This window comes from Thermothielavioides terrestris, chromosome 5, assembly GCF_000226115.1.
Source record: "Thermothielavioides terrestris NRRL 8126 chromosome 5, complete sequence".
Taxonomy (NCBI): domain Eukaryota; kingdom Fungi; phylum Ascomycota; class Sordariomycetes; order Sordariales; family Chaetomiaceae; genus Thermothielavioides; species Thermothielavioides terrestris.
The window spans coordinates 1,419,425-1,433,849 of record NC_016461.1 but is presented as its reverse complement, the minus strand read 5'-3'; the positions used below and the strand labels follow the sequence as shown (position 1 = coordinate 1,433,849).

The following is a 14,425-nucleotide window of genomic DNA, read 5'->3' as shown; positions in this document are numbered from 1 at the left end:
CTTCCGGGAAGAAAGGGCCGCGAGCATCGGGGATCAGGGAACAGGGGTCAGGAACGGGGAAGCGCGGTTCGTGGAGCTGTCTCGGGCCCGAGAGGGGTGAGGTGTGTGTAGCTCAACCACAGCGAAGAGGGAGCCTGGGTTGCATGCAGCCATCTTGGTGATGGTGGAGACCGGGAGGGCGATGGCCAACAGCACTCCGGCCGCATCAATGCGAAGGCTGTGTGAGTGCGTGTGGGAGGAAACGCCATCGGCCGGGGGGGTGGGCAGGGGCTTGAGCATGCCGTGACCCCTTTTTTGGCTGGGGAGACTTGTCCAAGTGTTGTGGTTCGTCAGCCATCCGCAGCAGCGTTGGTTGGCAATGAAGAAGGGGTCCTTACCGTGTGGTACATACACGGCAGATCCGCTCAGGCACTGTGCAGTTCGAGCTCAGACCGGCCTCCTTCAGCTTCAAGATACGTTACCACCCTCCCTACGCCGTGATAAGTAGATGAGAGCCACCATGACTTGGACTGACTCGATGCTTCGTGCCTGCCACCATCCTCAATCCAAAGAATTCAAAAAAACCAGCAGGGGAAGCCGTGCTGCAGGCAAACCAACACCGCAACCAACAAGCTGCCTTGTTGGGCGGAGCCTGCCGGGGTGACCAGGCTCCCATCAACCATGCTTTGAGCTGAGAATTTGCACCGCAGACACAGCAGGCATTTCCCTGCCCTGCGTAGCCCGGTGCTGCTGCTTCCACTTCCACGACGCAACAAAGTAAGCCATGCCAGGACGGCGCCACGATAACCCTCTGGATGTTGCCGGACGGAATAGGCGTAATGCACAATTGCAAGACCAGAAAGGGCTCCATAAGCGCCGAGACGCGGGAGCGCTTGGTTCCCGGAATTCTCGAAAAGAGCCAGCAAGCTATTGGAACGGCCGAACGGCATCACGGCTGCGCAGGGGTCATGATAACATGATTTGCGTCGTCTGCAGGTCGGGACCCGCTCGAACCAAGGGAAGACTTGGTAGAAGGGCGGGAATTGAGTTGCTGTGATCAATGCGGACGTATCTGTAAGGTACTTACAGTTCTTCCGTACTCCGTACATACCTAACTGAAGTCGTGAACGTTGGCAAGGTGGGCATGCTTCAGCGCGGTTCCCCCTTTCAGCTTGGGCGAAATCGGCGCCGGGATAAAATTGCGACTTGCAAGGGTACTAGTAGGGTTCTGACACTGGGCAATTATACCAGGTACGCAGTACGCGGAAGAAGCAAGCCCCGGAACGAGCTCCGGGACCCTCTCCTGCTGCGAGCCAGTCCGCCTTGCTGTAGCCCCAGCAATCTTAGACGGCTCTCGTCCGGGTGGAGGAAGGAAGGGAAGCATGGCTGGCTTTGGGGCTGGCACAGGGACACCAGCAATCCCCTGTCCGGCGCGCACACAAGCCTCCTCTCTCTCCTTTTCCGGCAGCTCGTTCGATTCCTCGGCCGAGCGGTGAGTATCCTCAGCGACGGAAACAACCTAAGCTACCACGGGCCGGCTGGGCGAAGCCAACGGGTAGCTGCCGGACCCCAGTAGCATCTTGGGCCCTTGCAGGTCTTGTTCTGCCTTACGCCCCCCGGCCTTTCAGGCTGCGGCTTTAGCAAACACTCTAGAGGACTGTTCGCACCGCTACATAGAAATCTACCCTAAGATCCCCGCCCACCTGTTCCAGCCCAACCCCTCCTCGGTGTGCCTTTGATGGACAGACGCTTTCCGACGAAGTTGGATTAATCCCGAGATTCTTGCTGGTGGTATACCCAATCTCCCTTTACAGGATGGCGACAGGAGTCGTTGGCAATCACTAATCTCGGAATATTAAAGTAGAAACTCCCCTATCTCTCACCGGAGGTCAGTGTCACGCCGACTGCGCTGCCGTTCACCGCTTGCCCGTCGGGCATGGAACCAACTGGACGCTCGAACGTGTGTGTGTGTGTGTGTGGACCCCTTGAACAACCCATCAGTCTCTTACATTCTTGCATCTGTCACAAATCCTTCCCGTTCCTAGCCACGATTCGCTGCAGCAGGTGAGCGACAGTCTCCTCACCAGCCTATCCTAGCTCTATGCAGTGCACCAAGCCCCCCCCCCCCCCCCCCCCCCCAACACGGGCGGCTACTGCTGGGAGTTCGGGGCGGGTGGGTGCGGAAGAAGGAGGGGGGTTGAGGCAGAGGACTCCAACGAACCTCTGGCCTGTCGTCTCGAGGCGGCAGCCATCATCCATGGTGTGTGGGCCCGTAAGTGAGGAGTTGGCCTCGGCATAACTCCCCATGTACACACCACCAAGTCCCAGAAAGTCTCGGCACAGTGCGCAGCACGTAGAGCAGGTTTGCCTCCCGTCCTTCAACATGATACGCCGGGAGGTCGGCGCCGCTGTTTGCTGAGGGTCACGCAACGACGCCACGTACAAGACATGTCTTCTTTGTCTGCCGAAGCAGAGGCATGGTGACCCTCAATCAGGTCATTTTGCTCGACTGTCTAGACTCCGGCCAATCCGGCAGCGCAGGTGTTCCGACTCCGAGATAGGGTCCTTTACTGTTAGCCAACGAGATGATAAATTCAAACAACCATCGGCCGCGATCCACAGGGTGTTGGGTCACATCCCGGACGCTTGTTGCGGCCGTAGACTTTGCTCACTTCTCCAGCATCTGCGGTCCAACGCCACCCAAGTCGCCCCCCTAGCAGGCTTTGATATAATTTGACGGCCACCGTAGCCTCCTCCAGCCCACGGAAAGATGGCAGCCTATACCCATCCCCGCACGGGTTGGTGGGCATGCTAGTGACCAGATGTATCGTGGGAATTGTGGGGACGCGGGCGAGAGGTCGTATCAACTTCGGAAGCGTTGAAGTCTGAGTCCAGCCTTGTCCGCGCCGTTTACTGGACAGGACCGTCGGAGCGTCAGGGCTGGCATTTCCCCGGAGGAGATCAAGCCGGTCACTCAAATCGCCGAGTGATTTGGTCCCGCCCGTCGCCGTTGCACGCACGATCCCGTCGGATTCTGACTCGTCCCTCTCACAAGAAGGGATGCTGGACCAGAGAAATTCTCTCTCAATAACACGTCAAGCCTACGAGCCACCGACTGAAGTCTCTCACGCGCAGCCTCGAATGATCGTACACGTACAGGCCTATGCTCCAATTTGGAAGTTACAAAGTCCATTGCTGATATGTTGCACTGCAGCCTCAAACTCCAGGCTCTCACCGGGTCCCACTTACGTCTGGCGGCATTTTCCAGCCAGCTTTTGATTGCCTACGCTTTTGCCTCGGAGGCAAATCTGCATCACGACCCTTCCCGTCCGCAACAGCCTCAGCGGCGTCAGGTGCTCGGGACTTGAAAATGATAACTATAGCAGGACAGAACAGACAGAGACAGTGCTTACCAATGGGCAACGGACATTCGAAATTTCGCGATTATCCTTGGCCTGATTCTTCGCAACCAAATGTGTGTAGAGTGGAAATCGAATCGAGATCTAGAACCCTGCGAGCCCCCTCCCAGCCGCGTTGGGACCTAGGACGAAGACTGCGAATGGTTGTTGATATTGCACGTGCTTCTTGGTTGGTCCTGCAGCGCCGTAACGCACTGTACCCTCCCTCTCTGTTGTTGGGTGTTTTTGCGCTTTCAGAATGGTGGTCTCGAGTCAGGATTCGGGAGCTCCGGAGTGCATAGGCATCGCCTGTGGTCCGTGCGCATTGTTTACTTACCCCTTTTCCCCTTAAGCACGGTTTGCTCCCGCGCAACACCCCATACGAAGAGATGCATGAACTGCCGGGCATTAAACTTTACCACGTAAGTGGGTTATGCTTGTAGCTGCCCTCGGGCAGAGGGAAAGGAAGCTACGCTGATCGGGATCCGGCCTCCCAACGGAAGTGGGCCGCTTTCGAAGATCAGCCCTTTCAAGCTTGGTGACCAACCAGTCCAAGCGCACACAAGCTGAGGTTGCCTTTCACGGATCGTGGCTTTTCTTTTCCTCCTTGCTATGCACTGCTAAGTATGTTCTATTACACCGACCGTGACACCAAGAGACATTTGGACCGGCCGCTCTGCAGTCTGTCTCCCTTAAACACCCGAGCGCCGTGGGATCAGCGCTCAAACACTGCTCGATCCAGACCATCATCACACCACTCGCTCAAGAGGCCATTGTCATCGGGAACCCGCTAGACACATGGGATGCAAAAGTCCACCCAGGTGCCTAGATAGTCCATGCGGGTTCCCCTTGCGTCTGCCGCCTTGTAGGCACGCTCAAACTCGTCGTAGTTCAGCCTGCCCCACCCGCCGCGGGTCTTTGCCTCCTCCTCGGCAAGATCGAGACGTCTCCATTGGATCAGCGTGCTACGCGGGATCGGAACGGGCGAGGCGCTGCCGCGCGCTCCGGTTCCGGTGCCGGCCGACATGCTCGTCGGCTTTCCGGGCGCAGAGGGTGGCACACGTGTTTCTGGCGGCGTGACTCCCTCAATCGACGGAACTGAAGACGAGGATGGAGGCTCTCTCTGCTTGGGTTCCCGCTCGCGGACTGTTGGGATGGAGTTCGGTCGGAACTGAGGCATGGTCGGGTCGCGGTACACTTCAAACTCGGCGGATCCGGATCGCTCGTCTTCTGCTATCAGCGGGGGCAAGGAATCATCGTCTTCTTCGGCGCTGGTTTCGCCGTCGTCCTCATCATCCTCGACTTCTTCTCGAGGGTGACCCTCAGGCTGGGCGGCTGCAGGGTCGACCGAATAGCCACTGGCGTCCGGCAGTTCCTGCAATGACTGGTCGCGGGGAGATTTGGATCTTCCGGACGCAGAGTCAAGGTTTGCCTGGGGCTCGTTCTCCTCGTCGGGATTGATGGACTCAAAGGCGTGCCGGTACTTGTCGCGCAGTTCCTTTGTCTCGGCAGCCTGGACGGCAAGGTCTTCCTTCTCCTTGAAGATCGTGTCTAGCATCTCGTTGAAGGCCTGCTGGATGACTTGGTAGAAAATCTCCTTGCCGACGTCCCGCTCCGCATCAGGAATCTCCATGCCTCCCCACCTCTCCGGAATGCTCCTCGATGAGGTCGAAGGGTTTGACCGGACGTCGAAGTCATCGGCGTCTTCGGCAAATCTAACCTTGGAGGACGATCGTGATCGAGAAGATAATGGCGGCTGACAAGCTTTGGTATCATCAGCCGGGCCACTGAGACTGGCGAGAACATCGTCATCGTCGCTCCAGTCCTCGGGAGGAAGCACGCCTTCTTCCTCGTCCAAGTAGAATTGCCTCCTCTTCCAACGGTCGAACAGCTTCCTTCGCGCATTCACTTTGATGCGACGACTGGACACGGCGCTATAAGCGGGCCGACGCATGTCCGGCTCGTCGGCGACTCCACCATCCGAGGACCCGTTTGCACCGAGACGATCCTCGGCCCTGTCCTCTCCGGACGCAGACGTGCCGTGATCGCCAGAAGTTGGTGCGTCTTCGCCTCTAGCCTGGGTTTCTTGTGCTTCGCCGCTTCCTTCTTGGCCACCGCGGCCATTAAGGACAAACAGGAAGTCGCCGTTATCACGCCGCTCACCCACGAGCAATGCTGGTAGCTCGTTGACCCGGGACGGTGGGTTCAACAGACCGCTCAGGTACTCTAGCCCAGATGCTCGCTCGCCGGCTGGCCGTGGGTTGTCCGTGACAGGCCCGAAGAGGCTCTCGGCGCCGTGTGCCTGCCTCGTATACACGCTGGTCAGAACCGACCGGCGGTCGGCCGTGTCTGGCGCGCTCTCGTTCACCGCCCTCGTCGCCCCATCCGTAACGCGCACCTCTCCCGTGTGGAGATTGACGACTTTGCCCTCCAGCGGACGGCCCAGGTCGGCCTCGGCGATGCCTCCCTCACGGCCGAATAGACTGCTCAGCGGTTGCCTACTGGTCACCAGCTGTTCGACATCGGTGGAGCTCATGAGCTGGTCATCGAGACCATCGACGATGTCCTTGTGGAGATGTTTGAACACGACGTAGTATGCTCGGAATAAGCGCAAGAAATCGCGGCGGCTGACGTAACCATCACCGTCGATGTCGTAGCCGTTGAATATCCTGCGGAGTCTGTCCTTCCTTTTGCGATAGGCGGTGCCGCGGAGAAACTCGGAGAAGCCAATGAGGTCGTCGTTGTTGTCATCGTAAAAGGCAAACATGCGATCGTGCAGCAGATTCGGAGCGATGTGCCTGTAGCCGCCCGATGGCACCAGATAGCGCTCGAACGTCTTCCGGTCCATCGCCAAGCCGAGCTCATCCGGGTCCTCTCGCCACTCAGTGTTCGCCATGAAGGTCCACTGCTCCCAGAGGGCCTCAAGCTCGGGGCGCTCGAAGCCGGTCTCCTTAGACAGCCTGGGCATCAGGTGCTTGGGGAGAGGTCTCAGGCAGTTATCGGGGTCGCCGGGGTACCACGTGGGCTGCAGCTGGCGGGCGCCCAGTCGCGGGATGGGGACGCGGATCTTGTAGAAGACGTGCGTCTTGATGTGGAAGCCCTGCGACTCGCACGCCTCGCAGAGGTCGAAGTCGACGCAATTGGCGCAGCGGTAGCGGATGCCGCGAATGGGCGTAACGCCGCAGCTGTTGCACTGGCATCCTCGGTGGACGTAGGCGTTGCGACGGGCGTTGTCCTCGGAAACACGGAAGAGCAAACTGACAATATTCTGGCCTGCGCGTTGTTGCAGGCCGCCGAACTGATTGTTGGCGTCGTCGTACCAGTTGTCGTCGAGCACGTGCTCATCGGCGACAGTCTCGGCGTCGTTCAAAGGGCGGACCGTGTTGACGTCGATGTTCTCGTCCGGCTGGGTCTCGGCCGACGTGGTGGACGCCTCGGAAGGTTCGCGGTCACGGCCGCGATCGTTGGCGTGTGTGTGGGCATGTGTGTGGGTGACATCTGGAAGCGAGCGCCGGCGGTGGCGGACCGCGTTGCTCCGGTGGAGGCGACGGTCGGGAGATGGCTCGGGAAGCGGCGGGCTGTAGATGCGGTAGCAGAAGTAGCCCAGCGTCGCGGCTGCGGCAAGCGACAGGACAGCCACGCTGAAGCGTTGCCGGGTCAGCGTCGAGGCTGCGGCAGTGGTATCCATGATGTCGGATGTGGCATCGTGGATGGTAACGTGCTGGTCCTCTTTCTTGCTGGCGCGCAAGAACCGACGACACTCCGGAGTGCCGGGGTTTTGAAGGTTTCGTCCGTCCAGATTGCGGAAGCAAGGTGATGTTGTTGCAGTCACCAATCATCAGTGCTTGGCAGGCAGCCGCGTGGAGCAGAGAGACCCCTGGGGTGTGCCTAAAAGGCGGTCGAGGTGCCATCAAGTCTTCATGGCGGCAAACGGATTAACTAACTATTCCGTATTCCGTCCAGTCCACAACATTACGGAGGACACTCGCGTAAACCTTAAGCTGGACCGCGTATGTGACGATGGGACATTTCGACCTCTGTAGCGGCGTCAACTTTCCCATTTGCCTTTGTAGTCGGTAATTTGTGCTTGAACCTGAACAGCCATAAACGAACGCGCAAACCAGGGCAATCTTCCCCAAGGACGCCGTAACCTGATACCCGATTTGGAAAGGAAGTGAATTCCAAGTCAACAGCTGCCATGTGACACGCAAGCACTTGGGACATAGTAGAAGGTCAACTCGCTATGTTCCACGAATGTGAGTTTAGAAACGGTGTCAACGACCGTGAGCCAGCGTCAGATATGCTTCTCCATCCTCACTTGACTCCTAAGATGCGTCACTCAGTTACTGGTTATCTGAGGCGGCGAGGCTGCAGTCGAAGGCAAGTCGACCACAAGTAGTGTATCAGTCGCCAAGGATCTGAGGGATCACCCTGGATCGGAGGCTGCTCGATGGTCAGCGAAACTTTTCGGACCTGCCTATTTCCTTTGCACCAGTGCCAAAATGCGGACTCATGCCGCGCTTCGAAACGGAAAGCGCAATGGCGAGCTGCCGAGAAAATCCTGGGAGTCCCTTGTAGCTGACCGATACAGACGCGTCATCTTGTGCCTTCAATGCCCTGCGTGAATTTCCTCTGCATGCCATGCGACTACAACTCCGACTTTGGATGCGGTTGTATGCAGCAAACGTGAGTCAAGTCTCCGGGAGCAGCGGACATATTCGGAGATTCGGCGATATGTCTGCTTGACGGGCCGCTGATTGGTCAGTGAGCGGGTTGATGCCAGGGTTCAGCGACTTCACTTCGCCTATCACATAATTCACGACCATGAAGATTTCACCTACCCACCTGAGAAGGTGCGTCTGGCAAGCCATCGTGGAACACGCAATGCCACATGCCTCTTCAGACTGGGCGAAGCTCCATCCCCATCAGGGTTCTAGTGTACAGTCCAGCCCCGGACTGTGAACGGGTGGATACATAAGTTGCGCGGTGATCCCTCGGATTTTGTATTTAAGGGCAGAGCATCCGACTTGGCCGGTTTAATGTATCTCCTCTAACGTTATCTCATATTATACTATCTTGGGCGTCGTACGGATATCCTGCCATTGTTCTCTGCCGTTCCGCCGGCCTCCCCAGCAACCATGTCCTCCCCCAAAACCTTCAGCGTCGGGATCATAAGCGGTAGCCAACGCGCCATGCGCGTGGCTCCTCAAGTCGCCGCCTTCGTCCTGGAGGCCATCGAAGCCCACCGCGAGTCTCTTCCCCCATCCGCAACGACGGCCTCCGCCCGCGCCATCACCTTCGACCACATCGATGTCGGGACCCTCAACCTCCCCTTGTTCGACGAACCGGGCCTGCCGGCCGAGATCCACTCCCCCGCCGAGTACGCGCACGCGCACACCCGCGAGTGGGCCGCGCGCGTCGCCGCGCTCGACGCTTTCATCTTCGTCAGCCCCCAGTACAACTGGGGCATCCCGGCGGGGCTCAAGAACGCGATCGACTATCTCTACCACGAGTGGCGCGGCAAGCCGGCCGTCATCGTCACGTACGGCGGCCACGGCGGCGGCAAGTGCGCCGAGCAGCTGCGCACCGTGCTCGGCGGCGGCTTACGCATGCGTGTCGTGGAGCCGGCCGTGTGTCTGTCGTTTCCGTCGAGGGAGGTGGTGGGGCGCGCGACGCGGGGAGAGGACTTGGAGCTTTGGTCGCGGCGGAGACAAGGGCAGGCTGACGGCGGAGCCAACGGCCTAGGGTTGTGGTCGGACCGAAGGGGGGATATTGTGGAGGCGTGGGAGGCGCTGGTGAAGTTGCTAGAGACGAAGGAGTGAGATGTGAGCAAGTGCAGAAGTGCTGGCCATGGCTCACCGAAAACAAGTCCGGATAGTCTGGCCAGCTTGGACCACGCTTGAATACCGCATTGTGCGCGGACGCAGGTGGGTAGATAGATATGGTAATGTCTCTTTAAACAGTTACGATTAGCCACCTGCTCTTCGCCATCACTACCTAGTTGACTAACAGTGAGGCGAAAATGGAATCTACTTGGGAAAGAGCTGACAACAACGAAATAACTGTGCCTCAGGGGTACAAGTAAAGGACTCGAGCCGCCTCGGAGACCCTGTATCTTCGACCGCCCTGGTTGCCTGGTGCTTCAGCGCTACCAGGACATCCTGGCGACGAGATTTCTTTCAATCTTTCTTCTTTCCTCTTTCTTAAAAAAAGAAAGAAAAAAAAGCTTCTGAACTCCCGCCTTACTTAGCTGGTGTAACTCGTATTAATAGTGCTTCCACATCAGGGGGGACCGGCAGGTAATTCTAAGCATCGCTCGGCGTCAGCGAGATTTCAGTCAGAGTACATGAGCAGGGAGAGATGACCGAGCTCCAGGACGAGTTGGCCAATTGCTTGAACTTGAAATGAATTATGCGTTGAATAAATATACCCCTCTATGTCTGTGTTTAAGCTAAAGATGCAGAGTTAATCTGCGCTCGGTCATACGGGACCTCTTGACCAGCCGAGCGGCTCCAGCGCTTCCGTGTAGTGCTTCATCGCCCGGCGGCTCGCTGGGGCGGCGTATGCGGGCCTTGGCCATCGTCAGCATGAAGTAAAACTCAGCGGCGTCGGCGTCGAGCGCTACATCCGGATGCTTGATCCACCTTACCGAGTTCTTGATGTCCTGCTGGCTGACTGCCTCTATGCGTACTTCTCGGGGCGCTACATCCCAACTGATCAGCTGGTACAGGAGAACCATGACACCCGGGACTTATCATAACGTGGGATCGTAAAAGACGACAAGTTGATAACTCATTTTGTTCCGCTTCTTTCTCGCGGACGGAACAGCCGCCGTCCGTCGCACCGTCTTTCCCAGGTCACCCTAGCGGACGGCAGACCCGACAAACATCGTGCACAAGTTGCGTTTCTTTCCGGAGTTGCTTTGCACTCTGGCTTAAACCGTTCCAGCGAGTCATTCGGCTTGACTCCGCCATCCCCAGGGACTTGGCAGCTGTTTCCAGGAGTGTTTGATTTTGCTGGCTGTGTCCTTCGTTCCCGCTGCCCAGCCGGGTCGGAAAGTACAACTAGACAAATTTAGCAGTGGAAGTCTTGTGGCTGGCTAGGGAGTCAGGCAACTTTCAGTAACAGAAAAAAGAAGGAGGAGGAAGGGTGGGCTTTTGGGGGGGATAGGGGGCGCGCTTGGAAGTCTCAAATACCTTCCAGGTTATCTTTACACGGCACGATGCAGTGATCATCTGGCTTTGCTTCTTTTTCTTCTCGTTTTCTTCTCAATAATAACAACAGATCTGGCACGGTGTCCTTGGTTTGTTCCGCTTCTCATTCTCTATCTCCCCCTGTTTTGGTGTTTAGACCATCCTAAACTGTGCCAATAACGTCGGTGGTGAACAAACAGTCGTGGTGATGTTAATCTACTGCTGACGGTGTAAATGGCCTATAACCTCAAAAGTCATGCCCAAGGACGGAGTAACCGCCTGTCTACCTGTCGACTGGTGGCAGGCACCGAGGTCCTCCGTATGTTGGTGCATGTATCTTACCATAGGGTACTTGTATTTGTATACCTGCTGTAAGGCACTTGATGGATCTGCTGCGAAAATTACGGGTACGATACGGTACTGTAACTTGCTGGGTAATTTACCATGGTTGTGTACTGTACCCTAGCTGGTGGCTGTGTAAAGGCCCATCTGTGTTTGTCGGTAATTACCAGGTAAGGTACCCCCTTCCTCCCTGTGGGTTTCTGATGACACCCGCCACCAATGATCTTGAACCGCTCGGGACAGTGCACCACGAGAGACCAAGCGTCCGAGGCAACATGAACGCGGCACTTGCAGAGTCGGCGTCTCTTGATTCAGGTAATTGCGCTGCGGGCTTCGTGGCGCCAGCTGTGAGCAGGCAGGATGTGTCTTTTTGTACTGACATGTTCCCGGCCGGCAGTGGAGTACGACCCGATAGCGCATCTGAACCTCCTATTCTCGCACCCGTCCACCGTGTCCTCGGTCGCCCGCGTCTCGACGACGATTCGGCAGCGCAAAGATGAGCTCTCGCAGTCGATCGCCGCCCTCGAGGTCGCCCAAGCTTACGGGCCCAACTCGTCGCTGGAGCGAATGCAGTCGGCCCAGGCTGAGCTGGCCTCGCTCTTCCGGCGCATCGAGGACGTGCGCAGCCGCGCGCTGCAAACCGAGCGAGACATCACCGTCATGACTGCCGACATCAAACGCCTCGACGCCACCAAGCGGAACTTGACGCTGAGCATGACCGCACTGAAGCGCCTCCAGATGTTGACGACGGCCTACGAGCAGCTCCGCGGGCTCGCCCGCACCCGCCAGTATCGCGAATGCGCCGGCCTGCTGCAGGCCGTGCTGCAGCTGATGCGCCACTTCAACAGCTACCGCAGCATCGAGCAGATTGCCGTGTTGAGCCGCAATGTCAGCGAGCTGCAGCGCGAGCTGCTCGAGCAGGTTTGCGAGGACTTCGAGATGGCTTTCGCCAAGGGCGAGGTGACGGCGCGCCGCGCCATGCTGGTCGAAGCCTGCCTGGTCATGGACGCCCTGGGCGAACACGCCAAGACGAGGTTGGTTACGTGGTATGTCAACACGGAGTTGCGCGAGTATCGCCAGGTCTTCCGCGGCAACGACGAGGCAGGCAGCCTGGACAACATCGGCCGACGCTACGCCTGGTTCAAGCGCATGCTCAAGACGCACGAGGACGAGCACGCCGCCATATTCCCCCCGCACTGGCGCGTCAGCGAAACGCTAGCCATGGCCTTTTGTGACGGTACCCGAGAGGACTTCAAAGGAATCTTGGAGAAGAGCCTTCGCCGGATCGACGGCGCCAAGCTCGACGTCAACCTGCTGCTCAGCTGCCTCCAGGAGACCATGGACTTTGAGCAGAGCCTAGAGAGGCGGTTCGCCAGTGATCCTCGGGCGAGCATCGATACCCTAAGCTCGGCGGACGACAGGATACAGAACTTCAACGGCTCGATATCCGTCGCCTTTGAGCCCTACCTGAGCTTGTGGGTCGAATCGCAAGACAAGGCGTTGGCGAGCATGATCCCCAAGTACAAGACGCAACCGATTATACCTGCCGACGAGGAATTCTCGCCGCAGGCTGTTGTCCCGTCCGCGATCGAGCTGTTCCACTTCTACAAGCTTACGCTCTCGCAGTGTGCCAAGCTGTCTACCGGCGAGCGACTGCTCGATCTCAGCAAGACGCTGGCAAAGTATCTGGACGAGTATGCCCAACAGGTCCTCCTCAACTTCCTCCAACGCGGTGGACCGCAAGGGCCACCGATTCGAGAGATCGTTCTTGTCCTTAACACGGCCGATTTCTGGCACGTCAATACCAACCAGCTGGAAGAGAGCATCAAGAAGCGGATCGACCCGGAAATGGCCTCAAGAGTGGACCTCTCCGCTCAATCCGATGCTTTCCTGGGCGTCGCCAGCGCTGCCGTCATGGCGCTCGTGGCCAAGGCCGAGCTCGACTGTGAGGGGGCGTGGCGCGAGATGAAGAATACCAACTGGAGCCGGATGGAGAGCGTCAGCGACCAGAGCTCGTACGTCGGCGAGCTCCTCAAGCACATAAACGGCAAAGCCCAAGAGATCCTACCCATGGTCATCAAGCATCAGTACGCCCGAGCCTTCTGCGACAACCTGGTCGAGCACCTCGCCACAGCCTACCTCACGAACGTTGTTCAATGCCGCCCCATCGGCGAGGTCGGCGCCGAACAAATGCTGCTCGACAAATACGTCCTGACGAAATCACTCGAAAACCTCCTCTCCTACCATAACAACCCCGCCGCGACCCAGCCAGCGGCCCCGCCTCCCGCAGGTTTCGTCAAGCGCGTCAACCAATCCATGACGCGCGTCGATCCGCTGCTCAAAACTCTGCAGGTCCGCCCATCCCCTCCCGAGGGCCTCGTGCAGGCCTACCTGATCCACATCGGCGACCGGTCCGACACCAATTTCCGCAAGATCCTCGAGCTCAAGGGCGTGCGCAAGCAGGACCATGCCTACCTCCTGGAGCTGTTTGCGATCCACCGCGAGGGCTCGTCCGTGCCGCTCGTGCAGAGCTCGCCCTTGCTCACGCCCCTCATGGCCGCCGGATCCTCGGGCGGGCTGGGCAGCGCGGGGATCGCGAGCAACAGCGGCGCGGCGGCCGCGGCGAGCGCTGGGTTGCAGGGCCGCTTCGATGCCGCGTCGCTGGGGGAGAAGCTGCTGAACGCGGCGCGGGACGGGGTCGAGAGGATGGGAACCACGGCCGCGGGAGGAGTGCCTGGGGCGGGTGGGGCCGGGGGTGCGGCGCAGGGCGAGAAAGCGACGATCAATGAGAACCTGAAAAATATTGGCAAGTTCTTTAGGAGGGATATCGGCGGGTTGGGTGCGCGGTTCGGGAAGAGGGATATAACGCCCACCGGTGGCGCTGACGGGTGAGGAAGCTGCAAGTGCAGTGACGAGCGACCGATCTGTATTGAATACTTATCCATCACAGTTAGCTGTCGAGCTGGGTCGGCATGGGGACAATGGACTGGGGCGATGGGTGTGCGAATGTCGGTTTTCCTTGGGTTGAACAGCACGCTTTTTGAAGGTGTGGCCCTGCATATGGCATTGCCAAGCACCCTGAGACTGCATCTTTGAATCTGAGCATCATCTGCACATCGGCCTCCTTGCGGACGGTCCTCCGTAGCCCACGCACAACAACCGGCCGGCAGAAAACCATCACCATGTAAAATACCCTACGGCGGCTGTCTGCCTCCGTAAGTTTGAAGCGAAGCCCAGTAGATGAAGCGAAGTTTGCTCCTCCAGTGCCTACACTGTATGTATGTAACAACACTTAGGGAGCTCATCTTAAAGCTTCGCTTTAATCGCTAAGGGAATGCGAGGTTTAGAGGGTTAGGGTTATGTTTGAGTTTCCGCGTCTCATCAATCCAGGACAACTTTGCTACCTCAACTCATCCTTTGTGCTTGTAATAAACTAAAAGCGGAACGAGTATCTTGGCACTCACGTATCCCATAATCAACATCTCAGACTATTGGGCTTATTATTCTTCTTGT

General features: G+C 58.0%; 3 protein-coding genes across 3 annotated transcripts; 2 read left to right on the top strand and 1 right to left on the bottom strand.

Moving 5' to 3' along the window:
* Positions 1 to 3,957: 3,957 nt before the first annotated feature.
* Positions 3,958 to 7,065, bottom strand: THITE_2081442 (uncharacterized protein; the record flags this gene model as incomplete). Its single annotated transcript, XM_003656469.1, has 1 exon — positions 3,958 to 7,065. The coding sequence occupies one exon, from the start codon at positions 7,063 to 7,065 to the stop codon at positions 4,168 to 4,170; it is 2,898 nt and encodes a 965-aa protein (XP_003656517.1). The 3' UTR covers positions 3,958 to 4,167.
* A 1,099-nt stretch (positions 7,066 to 8,164) lies between these two features.
* THITE_2121244 (uncharacterized protein) lies at positions 8,165 to 9,514 on the top strand. Its single transcript, XM_003656468.1, has one exon. The coding sequence runs from the start codon at positions 8,516 to 8,518 to the stop codon at positions 9,197 to 9,199; it is 684 nt and encodes a 227-aa protein (XP_003656516.1). The 5' UTR covers positions 8,165 to 8,515; the 3' UTR covers positions 9,200 to 9,514.
* A 1,599-nt stretch (positions 9,515 to 11,113) lies between these two features.
* THITE_2121243 (uncharacterized protein) lies at positions 11,114 to 14,193 on the top strand. Its single transcript, XM_003656467.1, has 2 exons — positions 11,114 to 11,227; positions 11,310 to 14,193. The coding sequence occupies exons 1-2, from the start codon at positions 11,188 to 11,190 to the stop codon at positions 13,802 to 13,804; spliced, it is 2,535 nt and encodes an 844-aa protein (XP_003656515.1). The 5' UTR covers positions 11,114 to 11,187; the 3' UTR covers positions 13,805 to 14,193.
* Positions 14,194 to 14,425: the final 232 nt, after the last annotated feature.

What these genes read in the sequence shown, in the direction of transcription:
- THITE_2121244 (XM_003656468.1), top strand. Translation starts at nt 8,516, where the DNA reads ATGTCCTCCCCCAAAACCTTCAGCGTCGGGATCATAAGCGGTAGCCAA.
- THITE_2121243 (XM_003656467.1), top strand. Translation starts at nt 11,188, where the DNA reads ATGAACGCGGCACTTGCAGAGTCGGCGTCTCTTGATTCAG. An exon ending in GTCGGCGTCTCTTGATTCAG is followed by an intron (nt 11,228 to 11,309) that starts GTAATTGCGCTG and finishes CCCGGCCGGCAG; the next exon opens with TGGAGTACGACCCGATAGCG.